General features: G+C 51.3%; 1 protein-coding gene across 2 annotated transcripts in view; it reads left to right on the forward strand.

The window, feature by feature from the left end:
- dally (division abnormally delayed protein) overlaps positions 1-14,823 on the forward strand; it is a 40,737-nt gene that overhangs the window by 17,185 nt on the left and 8,729 nt on the right. For both annotated transcript variants that reach the window (XM_019842020.2, XM_011143286.3), the window contains exon 5: positions 7,374-7,741. In XM_019842020.2, the coding sequence (XP_019697579.1) occupies positions 7,374-7,741 (368 nt within the window). The remainder of the gene's footprint in view (positions 1-7,373; positions 7,742-14,823) is intronic.

The raw sequence follows: 14,823 nt of genomic DNA on the forward strand, positions 1-14,823 counted from the left end.
GAGCCGATGTCCTGGCCCACAGTCGACCGCTTCTTCTTTCTTCCCCTTCTTCTCCTCTTCCTCCGCCTCTTCTTTCGCCGCTGCTTATTTCGCTTCTTATCCGCGTACGCCGCGGTCGCGGCTTTTTATCATTCGCGCACCTTGCGAGCGTACATTCGTCATATGCGAACGAATGCTCTCTCTCTCTCTCTTTTTTTCCCCCCTCCCTTCCTTCCTTTCCCTCCCTCTGATTCGAGTTCTGTTTTCGCGAATTTCGCGGAGGTAGGGAAAAACGGTGCCTTCCTCCGCGCGCGACATCGTTCTTCGGCATCCTCGGAATTCTAACGAGGACTATCTCGCGCGCATCGGGCAAAAACGAATCGCGCGACGATCGACGCTCCTGTGGACAACTCTGCGCGGATCTCAAGTGGTCTTGAAAAGCTACACAAGCGGTAGATTGTTTGAATGAGACCAGAGAAAATTCATAAGGACACGGAAGAGAGTTGGTCCGTTCACTCGCAAGAAAGAGTAGGAGAGGATGGCGAAAAGAGGAGAAGAAGGAGACGCGTGTAAGGGGCGCGCACCACCTCACGGCGCGCCCATTGCATTCCACACATCCTTGGCCGTTTGTGCGAGCCGGCTTTGACTCGGGCCGACCGACCGAGTCTGAGGAGCCTGAGGATCGAACTCGAATCCGTATCGATCGTGGTTATTTTGCTGGACCGGCGCGCCGCTCGCGTTCTGCGTCCTGTTCGACGAAGACCCTTCTCGAAAGTCTGATCGGCCCTGCGCGAATGTCTGAGAAACGTTACTCTACCAATGATACTTCTGCAACGAGAGAAATGATTCGATTACGACGTCACATCATTATACGTGTCTGCATGTACAGTTGCAATCGGTCGTGTTACTTGCTCGGGTGTTCCGCTTGAATGCGCAACAGGATTCGTTCCTCGTTATTCTCGAGCTAAAAATGATGAGGAATTTACACGAGCCGCGCGCGATATGTGTAGTTTATATATTTTAGATATTTCTGTAAAATAAGAAAAAAAAAGGCGCGTGTTCATTTTTCGTGCCTGTGTAGTCACGTCCACGGTGACTTGGCCAACTCCGTATTCTTTATTCAGGACTAATCGGCCCCTGGGAATCGCCGAGTGCGCGAGTTTCGTTTGAAACTCGGTTGCCACCCGATTTCTTCGTTTCGTTCATCCACCTACCTACCCCGCGCAAAATCCCTAAGCACGATCCGGTGGTATCCCTGAATAATCCGCCGATATCTTCGATCGACGACGACGATGACGACGACGACGACGACGATGACGACGACGACTGCGATGAATCCTTTTTCTCCTTAATCGCGACAGAAAGCGAGAAAAAGAGCGAACGAAGAAACGAACAAACGACCGAACCGAACGGTGAACGCGCGCCTCTCTGACGTCACCGCAGCTAAATTGGTTGAACTTTGAACCGTCGAGCGATCACCCTATCGTCGCCGCCGCCGCGTGCTGCTCCTCTTCTCGCGCTCCTCGCTCAACCGCTCGTGGAATTTGTCGTGCGTGTTCAACCGAGCGACTCTTTCGGTTCGCGTATTTGGGTTGTAATTATATCCAACAGGCATCGCGCGGACAAGCAGATTTGATAAATTACATTGATCGCAACAACATTTTCTTCTCATGCTATTTCTCTTCTCTCCGTTTCGTTTTCCACTTGCCGGATATCTTTTTACCGGGTTGAAAAGCGCCGTTGAAGTTGTCCGCTTCGCATACACGTCGTTCCGTAAAATTGTACACTTCGGTCCGCGTCGCGCTCGAAACACGACACGATCCCTGCGCCATTCGTATTCCGGTGTATCTCGTTTCGCGGCACGACGTCGCTTTCGTAACGGAGCGAATGCGCCGGGAAATGCAGCAGCGAAAAGCAAGTCCAGTTTCGGTGGCCATTTTTGAAGGAGCCAAGTGCGCGAGAAGCAATAGCCTCACAAATGCAATGACTTTCGCTTCGTTTCCCTCGGAATTCGTATCGCATGATACTCTGTCGGTCCGCTTCATATCCTCGTGTGGCACAGGTTCTGTGACTCGCCCCGAGATAACCCGGAGTCTCCGCTCTCTCCCTTTAGAGAAATTTACCTGACTAAAGTAATATTGGAAAGGCGATCGCGTGCGCAAAAGTGTAAACAACAGCGAAGAAGGGGGAGAAACGTCAGTGCGGCGTCGCGACCCCGTTTTGCCGACAACGTGTCGTCGTTTGAGCCAGAGTCGCGCGCGCGCATGACGACGGTGGTGTGCTTTTGATGCGTCAGCGCACCGCCGTTTACGCTCGCAAATTGCCCCGCAACGCGACAGATTAATTGTCTTATAAATTTGCACAAGGAGAAAAACCGATCCGTCAATCCGACGAAACGGTCGCGCACGTCATCCAGATATACCAGTATATATCGCGACGAGACATCGAGTGCGAGTTCCCATAGGAGACGTGAGGAGATCCGATGCGTCAGTGGACGGATCGTCAGCGGTCGTCGCATTCTGGCAGATAAAATAGGTGTATGGCACTTGATATTCCTCGCCACGGCTCGCCGTCCCGCCGCCGCGCCGCGCCGCGCCGGTGGGGACTTCGGGATAGCGGCTGCACGGCCGCTCGAGGATCCTTGGAATCGTCCGGTATTGTCTCGTACTGGTAGGTGGAGCAGGATGCGTTATTATTCATCGGCAGTTGAACGCGATCCCACCGCTTCTCGCCGCCGCTGGGCTATTATCGTTATTGTTATTATTATTATTATCATCGTACCCGCGTCCGCGCGCGTCATCGATCTTTGGAAACCGCGATTCTCGGTCTACGATTACTCACCGCCGCTCCCGGAATTTCGGAGACACACTCGTGAGCATGAGCTGTATCGTGAAACGCTGATCGTAGAACGAACAGAACTAATTTCGTATCGATCGCAAATTAATTTACGATCAAGCGTACGTTCAAGTGCGCCCAAGTCGATCTTAATTTTGACGACGAGCTCTCGAAAAACCGTCAGACTTGTGAAATCAGTTTCTTGTCGCACGAAAAGGAAGAAAGAAACAATCGCCTTGAGCCGAGAGACGGCTTTTCAATGTTAAAGGCCATCTGAGCGAAAAGGGCGGCGGCGGCGGCTGTTATGATTAACGAGGCGACACTGTTTTTCGCGTCGCATCGTTAAATTTCGTCCGTACACGCGCGCATTGCACGCGAGAAGTGCTTGAACGAAATCAATAATCAAATTAAGAGGAAAGGACTGTTCTTCAAAAAATCAAACGCGCACTTTGTCTCTTCTGCTAGCGGCCAATATATATCGCGCCTTTTATCTCGTACGTTCCCTCTCGAGCGGTAATCTCTTTTCCAGCGGAGCAGTTCTTACGCGTCACTTGAATCGCGCACGCTGTATATCAATTACACGGTTGCTATTTTCGTAAAGAGAGGGAGAGAGAGAGAGAGAGAGAGAGAGAGAGAGAGAGAGAGAGAGAGAGAGAGAGACCCGTCTTATCCGATAAACGAGATCTCCCGTCGTCGTACTCGGTTTCGCGGGCATGTTTGAACATCCTCGTCCGCTCGTCCCTCGGTGGGCCGTTATCGATACAGTTTATCGGCGATATCCACGGTGGTATCGATATCGCAATTACTGCCCTCGTCGCCGATTACGCGTATCATATCCTCGTTAAGGGACTTTGTCCCAACCGAGATTGACGAGATTTACTTTTATCATCTTGTCATCGCGAAAGCGGCGCGATCGAATTAAATTTCACTTTCGGCCAATTATATTTGAAATTATTGCGCTTGTTATCGTCCCAAACAAAGCAAATCCATGTCGCGGATATCATCAATCGCAGTCTTGCGTTAAGGAAAATATAACAGTAATCTTTCGACATGACATACGCTTTCGGACAAAGGGAGTACACCGCGCCGACGTCGCTTATCGACACCGAGTATACAAGATCTTCGAGACCTCTGGAGCGCACGTTTAACGTATAGTCCGCGAAGAATACCCTTTCAGGGTTAACAGTGCAAACGATTATTCTTAACGAGGGATTCGCAAGATCGTCGCGATATATTCAGTGTGTGTCCGAGCGCGAGCGGACGGGCGGGCGATCGAGAACGAACGAAAGCGACGGGGGCGTTAAGCGATAACATCCTAATCTTCTAATCTGCCTCGTTTGTCCCACGAGTCAGAAACGGAACTCATTGTCGCCACTTACCGTAGCAGGTCAAGGGTAAAGCCGCTCGAGGGTAAAGCTTGCGTGTAGGTAGGTGAATGGGGACGCGCGAAATTTCTCTCGATAAGATTCCACCCGCGCGCGCGCTTTACGAGCGAGATTTATTCATGCTGATAGTGTCATCGTTCGTCCTGTTGCGATTCGGCTCTCTTTCTCTCTCTCTCTCTCTCTCTCTCTCTCTCTCTCTCTCTCTGTCCCTTCCCTCTCCCTTCACCATTTCAACTCGCAACGCACCCTTATATCGAATGCTTTGCATTTGCCCTTTTTTGGATGTATCTTTTTTTTTCTCGATTACGTCATACCTCATACGACAGGATTACAACGGATGAGATTGCATCGCGAGGGTTTTTTGTGGGTGCTTGCCGTGTGAAATCCATCGACTTTCGGAGATTTTTACGAGGGGATTTTGCAAAATGGTCATATCATTCCGACTTTTACGTTCTTGCATCGTTATGCTATGGCCGTCTTCACTTCACTTTGCTCCACGCTTATTCGAGTTACATAAAAATCCGCAATTTCTCCGCATACAGTTTGTTCCCTCGTTCGACATTCAGGCATTCATTCACAGAAAGACCGATGTTATCATTTCCCCACCTCTATAAAAAACGTGTTGAAAGCGCTGACAGCAGGTACGTTTTAAACATTCCGACTTGATCGACGTAAGGAGGAATTTTCCCTTTCGTTATGCACATTCTCTTTAAAATCGATGCCTCTCACCAGGAGAAGGGGGGAGGGGAAGTCTCGTTTCCTGCAAAAGAACCGACGCATCAGGAGCAACCCTTTGCGGCTTCGCATCGGAACAATAGGCACATACTGCGAATTAGGATCGTTTCGGTAGATGGGCAACATTCCAGACATCACTTGTCGGTATGGTAGTCTGGTGTTTGATCGGACAGATTCGAGGGGAAAAGATCGGGGGAAGGAAGAGTCGTCCCGTCTGTGGCGACGGAGAGACAGGCTCGGGGAGAAGCACGGGGAGAAAGAGAGAAGGGGAAAAAATGAGAGATCGAGACCGACGAGAGAGAGAGAGAGAGAGAGAGAGAGAGAGAGAGAGAGAGAGAGAGAGAGAGAGCGAGAGAGAGAGAGAGAGAGAGAGAGAGAGAGAGAGAGAGAGAGAGAGCGACGTTCGAACGCCCACGCGTGCCGTCTTAATTACGCTCCGCCGGCCGGTTTTACGATTATGCCGCCTCGAAGAGTCCGACAAGCCCCGGCTCCTTTTATGGGCCGCGTTAAAAAGTAATTAGGACAGAGAGGCGGCGACGAGACCTCGCGTCGGGAGAGATGTCAACGATAAGCTTAACGACTGTTGTATAAACGCGCGCGCGCGGGGCGTCGCGGTGCGCGACGGGCCTGATAAGAAGATGACAAGATGCACGGCGCGCGGTCTCAATCCGCGCCGGCTGCGCGATCTCGGCGCGCCATGGAGGGTGCTTTGGATCGGGGATTGTGTCTGACGTGCATCACGAATCCTCTCGGAGAGTAACTTTCGCCGCGGTGAAAATGCCAAGTTTTTCACGTGGAGCCGAATTTCTTATTTAAAGCGTCGTCGTATCGTGTTTCACGACGGCAAGTGGGAAGAGAGGGAGAGATTTAAAAGGCCAGAAAATGGATTTATGTGCCGAGCGGACAGTGATGAGCGGTAAATTAGGTGCGTTCGTTATCTCCATGCGATCGATGAAATTGATAATGACATAAGAGAGAAGAGAGGAAATATGTCTGACATACAGGTTGAAAGAGAACCGTGCGTCTATTTATCGTCTCGATTGGTCATCCGAGGAAGAAGGGTGGAGCAGGGAGGAATCCGGTCCTTCGCTTCGCGCTGCGTATATTCGGAGGGAAATGTGTTCGATTTGTGGAGAAATATTATATTTCTCCCGCCAGTAAGCTCGGCGGAGAAAGCTTTCTCTCTTCGAGCGGAAGGGCTTTTGTCTCGGCACAATCGAGCTTCTCTCGCGATGACGCAGGCGTTTTCTTCCCCTCAGGTATTCCGCCGCGCCGAGTCACACCCCAAAACGCGCTTTGCTTCTTGCTCGCCCCGAGAAAACGTTCGATCATCCCGCAGTTCCGTGATTGCGTTTTGCGCGATTCGTAACTAGCAATCAAAGCGACTTAAGCTGGCTCAAATATCGCCAGTTCCTGTGTACGTGATCGTTGTGAATGCACCTTAGATTACGTCGGGCCGCACACTCGCAGATGCACACACGTGCACGACGCGCCGCGCCGCGCCGCGCCGCGAGGTTGACGTGCGGAAGAAGACGAGGAGGAAACTTGCGCTTTTGGCAAGCCACGCTTCGGCCTCTGATGTGTGTACAGCTCGTGCGGGTGTTGCGTTATTAGTGTCCGAGAACACGACTCGCAGTCGCGAAAATTCCAAGCGTTTAGCATTTTCAATGGAGGAGGAGGAGGAGGAGGAGGAGGCGGCGGCGGCGGCGGCGGCAAAGCAACGCGCAGTCGTCCGAGAAAAAGAAGCAAATCCCCCTTTTCGAAATAACATCGTCGCATTTTGCAATCACGATCGCCGAGAGGAAGGAGACTCGTATTCGCAATTTCGAGAGCAGAGAACACGTTCTTTCGCGCCATGAGAGACGTGCGCTGTCACACGTGCTGCTATGCGTGCGTGCGTGCGTGCGTGCGTGCGTGCGTGTGTCACGATTAACGCGTGGACGTGGCGTAACGCGGCGTGACGCGCGGTCGAGTGTAAAAACTGTCGGGGCGCGTCGTCTATTAAATCGTCGCGAAATTGACGTCGTTCCGAACGGGAACGAGTCAGTTTCACAGGCGACGCGCGACACTTTTCGCCGAGCGCGCGCGCGCGCCGTACTTGGCAAAAGCTCCATGGCACGCACGATCTCTTGCGTTACGCATCGAATTTACTGCGCGCATGCAGCGCAGGTGCGCCGATCTACAGGGTGTCCCGGGCGGACAGTGTCCGGAGCGTGTTCTTCTCGAAATATAAAATTCAGTATTCTGTAGAAATTATTCGTTTGCACAAATGAAATGAATTCGTTGCGAGTGTCGATCACGAACGGTCTCACGAGGAAAAGACCTCCGCCGAAGAGAAAGCGGAATGATTTTCCATTCTATTTTTATAGGACTTTTCTATCAATGTCGCGCAGGTGCGCTGCTAACTATAACCGAGCGTGCAACGCCTTTTTGTTTCAGGTGAGGACAGCGTGTGGCCGTTCGGAGCTGCTGCCATCGGGCGAAGAAAAGAGCCCGGAGTCGGGCTCGGATGCAGCTGCGGCCGCGGCTGCGGCCGCGAAATCGTCCCCAGGCGGCAAGACGTACGCAGCTGCGTCGCCGTCGTCGCCGTCGTCGCCATCGTCTCACGACGGCGGCAGCCTTGCGCACCGCGGCGATGTCTTCGCGCACCGCGGCGAAGGCAACGGCCAGGACCAAAAGTTGTACATGCAGCTGGGTAACTTCCTGGCGAGTATCGTCAGGTCCCGCATCTTCTACGGCACATTGGCGGACTCGATATGCGAGGACTATCCCGAGAAGCACTGCTGGAATGGTGAACGCGTCGGAGAGTGAGTACACATTTGTTTGCACAAACTGTACTTTTCTCCTTCTTCCTTCGTTATTTATTTTCTCTCTATATTTTTTCTTCGTTCCGTCGCGTCGGTGAGACGGTGTGGCTGCACCGATTCGACTCGGCGTTTGTCTTCCGCGACTTGTTATCTGTGCATAAGCGATTTGTAATGATACTGAATCGTAATGAGCTTTATCGAACGCGGCGATGAATATTCCAAGTAGAAAAAGCACGAGCATGATGCGACCCGTTGAGTCTCTCTACGTCTATCTCTACGGTCCGTTTCGCATAGCGGTGATACCTGTGTGTAAACTGCAATGATATCGTATCAATGATTCAAGGTATTCGAACATACTTGACGGATTAAAGGATCTTTTTCTTCCGATAGGAGATCCGTGTGAAGGCGGATCTAGACTCGTAGGACTCTTTTTCAAATTCTTGTAGGATCTTACGTAATAATTCGCGAGATGTTAAGCAGTTGGCGGCAAACCGCAACGTTTCTCTCTTTCTCTCTCTCTCTCTCTCTCTCTCTCTCTCTCTCTCTCTCTCTCTCTCTCTCTCTCTCTCTCTCTCTCTCTCTCACCTCTCTATTTTTTCTTTTCGCATATTCAGACATTGACAGATACAAATCTATTACTATGTTAAAGTTGCGTTATCGCAACTTTAGACACGGTTAGCGCCGGCGCGGCGACAGAGAAAAATTACACGACGTCGAGAGGAGCAGAAAGAGAGACAAAGAGGAGTGGCCGAATGAACACGACTGAATAAATGGGACCACGACGAGGGTTAATAACAAACGTGCGCGATTCGCGCTAATCGAAACCGCCGTCGCTCAAAATCCGAGCCGCGTGGAATGCGCTTTCGTGGGAACGGGTCGTGACGCGAGAGCGGACGATGAGGAGCGTAGTAGAGAGAGAGAGAGAGAGAGAAAGAATGGAACGCGAAGGTAGCTTTCTCGCACCCTTATTAATCAACGGCCGGGTAGCCTTCTCTTTAAAGGTACCCTCACATCGAACACGTGCGCGCGGTCTCCTTTCGCTCGTGTTCGGGTCTTTCGTGACTCGAGATCGTCACCGATGCCGTTGTCGCTTCGAGGCGGCTAGATCGCGCCGAATTATCCCGTCGATCGATAATAGGTCATTTGATCCGACCGATCGAAGTACGCTCGCTGCTTAATTAGCCTCATGTCGGAGCGACGAATAAAGGAGTTGGATCGCGTTGATAACGACTCGTGAAGTACGCTTCCGCCCTTATCAAGCATTGTCCACGGCCACTCGAGGTGCCGCTACTCGACCGTGAAATGAGAGTATATTGAAAGGAGAAATGGAGAGAGAGAGAGAGACAGAGACAGAGACAGAACAGAGACAGAGAACGTGTTCCGGACTCACTTCGATGATAATGTACGTAATTGATCGCGCGGAAGATAATCCGGAGAACAATCGAACGCCAGACGATGAACGCCGGACGGCGGACGTTCATAAAAAGATTCCGAGTTACGAAACAAAGGATTACTCGGGGTTTTCGCCAAAGTAATTTAATTAAGTCTCGTTATAGGTTCAACGTTTTAAATTACTTGAAAAATTAACGCACGTTGCTCTCCCACGGGCATGAAGTTCAAAGGTTTCTGTGCACAAATGTGTGTGTGTGTGTGTGTGTGTGCGTATATGTGAGTAACTTGATAGAAAATTTAATTAGAAAATGAAATCACTCAGCAGACGGCAATTGAACGCAAAAGTCGCCCTGCTGAATAATAATCTAGTGCGAGCAGTTTTGCTCGCGAGATCGCGGAAGCGATCGACGAGTCTACAATTTCCGGGGGTGAGAGGTGTTATACCCTGCGGAAGATTGTCGTCACCTAGCAGAAGTCTCACGGAACGCGAGTCACGCGCGCACGTAACATACTTTGAACCGCGGTAAAGTTTTTAACGGAACGCCGCGTCACGTTGCGCGTCTTCCTCCGCTCTCTCGGCTGTTCAATTTTTCTGCGCGCATGAGTGCACATACTTTACATCCTTCTATTATATTCCACGTGAAACGAGTCCGGTGTAAACATCGCGCGAGCGCGTGAGAAAGAAGGAGAGATACACGATGGAATCCTGTGTGTATGCAATTTTACGGTGCATCCTCCGCGTCACGGCGCGGCGGCGGCGGCGGCGGCGGCGGCGGCAGCAGCAAGCAACAGCAGCCATCGCGAAGAGGAGAGGACTACCGATAACGTATTCCCGGCGGACGTGATCGTTAAATCTTCTGAAATCCAGGTTTACTCGAGCCGACGCGAATTCCATGCGGTCACCACACACACACACACACACACACACACACACACACACACACACACACACACACATGCGCACGTATTGAACATGTGCGCACACGCCATTCGCGTGCCAAGGGCTTACCGGAAGAGCTCTCGCGCACGCCGCAGCTTGGCGTACGAGTATAGTATCTCACGGTGGAAATCTAAATGAGATTCGATCCGTCGAGGAAGCCGCGCGAGGAAGCGATTCCGCGCTGCACTGCGCGCGCGATTCGATCAGGGCGAAAAGTGAAACCGCTTCGTCGGCTCCCCTCGACGTGCGTGCGCGCGCGCTATCTCGTCAACGCGAGGTAATTCGATTCCACGATGGGGTAATGACAAAGTTCCCAGTCTTTCGGGGTGTTCGCACGTCTATTCTTCTCTTCTTGGCGAATATAACCCGCTCTACGTGATACACACAATGCGAAATCAATCTTTTATATATATATATATGCACACATACATATATATATATCACTGGCCGACCGGTGAATGAAAGCAATTGAGATTGAAATCGCCGAATCGACGATTGCCATTCTCGACCTCGGTAAATCGAAATATAAACGCCTCTAACTTATTTCAGGGATCGGAGACTTTATTCTCCGACGTCATTTTGTTCGAAAGACGATGAATAGAGGTGACAAGTCCAACGAATTGAATCTCACGAAAATAGACGTCGCGCGAGGAGATAAGACAATTTTCATCCAGATCCGTGACCACTTCATCGTGCGACAGCTATAGCAGCGGCATATCCCTGTGTTACAATTAGAACATGCAAAGATAGAAACGACAATGAAGAGGAAATTGAATATATTCATTAACGCATGAAAAGCCATTCTTGGACGTCACGCGAAAACGACGTCTCGAACGGGGCGGCAAGCGAAAAGCAAGAGAACTGTGGAATCGCGAGAGGAGCGGTCGAATCGAAGCGCGCGCGCGCGGAGAGGACGGCCGGCGAGGAGAGGCAGGGGAGAGAAGAAGAAGACGTAGAGACGAGGTGGTGAGGTGAAGATGGCAAGGAGGGAAACGGCGGCATAGCCTGTAGGACGCCAAGCCGCCAAAGAGTCTGGCAACGAGAGCAAACGGGCGCCGTAGCGTCGCCCGGTACCCGAAGATGCCGCGTGTGGGTGCACACGTACGCGTCCGCCGGATAAGAACGCGGTCTCGCACGTGTGTATGTGTGCCGCGTAATGCGGGCCGATACGTCGGTGAAACGACGCAGCCAAACATCTCAGCCACGAGGTCACGATGTCGCAAGATCATCCGCCGCCCTGCTATTTCTCGCCGCTCGCCGCCGCGCCGCGTCCTCGCGCCGAAATTTTCGACATTTCTCGCGCCGCGAAGCTCGCGCGCTGCTCTTTCTCGTCAAACGACCCCCGTCTCGGCTCACCTGTTCATACCAAGCGACCGCTCTTTTCTGCTTATGCCTTTTACTCTTTCTCTCTCTCTCTCTCTCTCTCTCTCTCTTTGTTTTCTTGTTTTTAACAGCGTACGATACCGTACGTCCGAACGTGAAAAATCGTGTTAATCGACGGACGCGTCGTCTCGTCCGCTTTGATACACGCTCCGATCGGATTTTGAACTCCCTGGATTGACCGAGCAAACGACAGAGACAGACCATCGCGTCAGCCGCGCGTATTCGGGTTATGAACAAATGTGTCATCGTGTTAGTTTTGCGTGCGGAAAGTCTATCTGAGAGCGCGCGAAAGCGTAGCGTAAGCACCTTGACCGACGATGGAATTCCCGGCGGACGTATTTCGCTAAATAACACGATAACACATCGTGATAACGAGGCGCTTACGTTATGCCTAGTTAGCGAAACATAAAAGCCGAGGGATTCGATAAGATTTCGTGCATACGCTACGTACTGCTCGCAACCCCAACGCTTCACGCTCGCGCCGAATTTCGCGCGTAACTTTATTACGGAGTTTCACACGATTCTCCACCTTTATTTTGTCATTGACATTTTTCTTTATCTCTAACGACACATTGTTTTCGTCGTCGTCGCCGCCGCGCCGCGCGGTCGCGCGACACGCTTCGCATCCGCTAAACGAGCGGAGCGACTCCGATTAACTCACGGGAGAATCTCGACCGCGAGAGACGCTCTACGTCCTACGCTCGATTCCGATCGTCGTGACAAACCGCGGAACCTGATATCGCGTCGCGAGTTGAAACCGTATATCGTCTGTGTCTGATATGGGCCGGAGAAAGAGAGAGGGAAGAGAGGGGGACAGAGAGAGAGAGAGAGAGAGAGAGAGAGAGAGAGAGAGAGAGAGGGGGGGGGGGAGAAAAGGAGAGACGTTTCGCATCGTCGGGAACATGACGAACACTACCGGACGCGTCCGCAGTCGCATGTCCACATTTGGGAAATCTCATTATTTTTTAGCGGCTCTTTGCTTTCGCTCGTTGTCTTTTTTCGCGGGACCTCGCGCGATCGAGCTACACTCCCCCCCGTAATCGCGTGTGAGCGAAAAGCGTGTGGCGCGGCGCTCTCCTCATGTATTATTACGAAGACATCGCTTGAAGCTTGATCGGCGCCATTAGCGCGCGGCCGATTGTACCCGACGCCCCGAAGAGCGTTCCCCGACGATGATTAGATCATCGACGACATCATACACCCGTCGCTTCCTGTCGCTGCCACACCGCGGACACCTTGGACGACGGTGACGCCGATGACGATGCGCCGGGCGCTCACGCGCATATTCATCGATCTCATACCGCGGAGGAGATCGCTGGCAAACAAATGAACGACGCGCGGCGGCCGGAGCCTCGAAACGACGGGATTAATTGGAGCATGCGTTACGCGTTATACACGACGGCTACGGGAGGTCAAGTAGCGTTTATATACGAGGGCGAAAGAAAAATATACCCGGCTCGATCGAGCGCGCTGCACGGGCAAGAATCGGGACGTGCTCTGCTGAGCGCGCGGATGGGTGGAAGAGAAAAATGAGGGGGAGAGTGTGCTATTTTGGCCAACACGTCTTTTTCGACCTTCTTAGCGGAGGAAAAAATCTTGAGAGATAAGATCCCGGGAATTAATTATTTGTTTTTCCGGAAATTCTGAATTGGCGCGTGATCGATCTCGTTCTCTTCTCTTTGTTCAGTCGGTTGGATTCTCGTGTGTCGCCAATCGATCGTCGAGATCGAGAGGATTCTAATTTACGGATCTCTTCGAAAATAATTGCGAGTATTAATCTCAAAGACAATTTCAACGACATCGCTCTCTCTCTCTCTCTTTCTCTCTCTCTCTCTCTCTCTCTCTCTCCCCCTCCCCCCTTCCTCTCTTCCCCTCTTTCTGCTAAGTTTTGTAGAAGAGAAAAAGAAAAGAACAAATAAAAGCGATACGAAGCGTATACGATGCGCGCAGCGTATCGATGCGTCGCGCGCACATTGGCTTGATAGTTTCTAATTTAGCTCGCAGCTTCATCGACACGCTCGGTTGACGTCGCGCGAGCGAGATACGTATTAGCATATGTTTATCCGATACGTCGTCCGAATGGGAACGAATCGCGGGCGATATAAATAATGCATTCGCGACGTGCCAATGGATAGCAGCGTATTCCGTCCGGCGGCGACGCGATAGCATCTACTGGAATATCAATGTTCTAGAGCAACGTGAATAACGAGTCATTCATAGAGAGCCTGCTCGGCTCATTTGTCGCGAGGGCACCAATAAAAATGGCCCCCTTTCAGAAGTGAGCCGAAGACTCGGACGAAGATAAAGCTAACTCGTCGTCGTCATCGTGGACCATTTGCACGGAATGCGATGTCTCTTCGTCGTTTTATTAAACGTGTCTAAAATCTCTCAATGCAAACTTGACGAGTTTGAAGTCTCGTCGTCGCGCCGACCGTTGACGCGGGTCACGATCGATCCGACTGCGACAAATATTATTATAGATTGTTGCAAAAAATATCATAACGGTTCATCTATATTCTCTCCCCCCCCCCCTCTTTCTCTCTCTCTTTTTACATCAACTTTGCTCGTATTCGCATTTGTTTGTGCGATTCGCAGCGAAGCGTGCGACAACATTCATATATACCGTGATACGCGAGCTCGTAAATGCATAATCTCTCCGATAATCTATATCCGATACACAAAATTAGCAATTCCAATTAATCTCACTCGTTTTCTCTTCATCTCTTTCTGTCCATCGATATTATAAGACACGGTCGTTTCTCCCTCGCAATAACGGTCATTTCCCGCAAGTGTGTGACATCCGGTTTTTGTTCCCTCTACCGAATTTCGTTCCCTTGGACCCGCCTTCTCAGCGACGATCGGTATCTCCTAACAATCGTGAGAACGCGCTGTATCCGGCCATTAAAGAGACTAGTCGCGATTAATTTAGTTGCGTTTAGCGCTTCAATATGACCAACGAACCGCCGCGATAATCGAGCGAAGTTCTTCATCCGTCCAATTATGAGAGCGCTTCTTGCGCGAAATGAGCTTGGTTAAAGCGAAACTAGTCGATGCGAGTGGCGACTGGCGACTGGCGGCTATTAGCGGGTACGACTATTTATCTCGCGCGTGTTCATCGAACGTCCTCCTCGCGAAAACGATTCTATTTCGATCGAATGTGAAAAACGCGCAGTTTCCTGTTAGATTAGGCCAAAGCGCAAACGTTCCTCCGCTGATCTGAACTCTCAACCCGTCTGTACGAGTTTTCCTAAGCTGTTTTCCCCGAACAGTTTCTCCTCCACCGTCCAAAAGTGAAAAGTCCCACTTCAGACGCGATTGTGCTTTTAAGCGCGCTTTCGCGAACCAAAGAGGAGACGTCCTATATCGG

The sequence above is a fragment of the Harpegnathos saltator genome, unplaced genomic scaffold, assembly GCF_003227715.2.
Source record: "Harpegnathos saltator strain DR-91 unplaced genomic scaffold, Hsal_v8.6 scaffold518, whole genome shotgun sequence".
In the NCBI taxonomy this organism is placed as follows: Eukaryota; Metazoa; Arthropoda; class Insecta; order Hymenoptera; family Formicidae; genus Harpegnathos; species Harpegnathos saltator.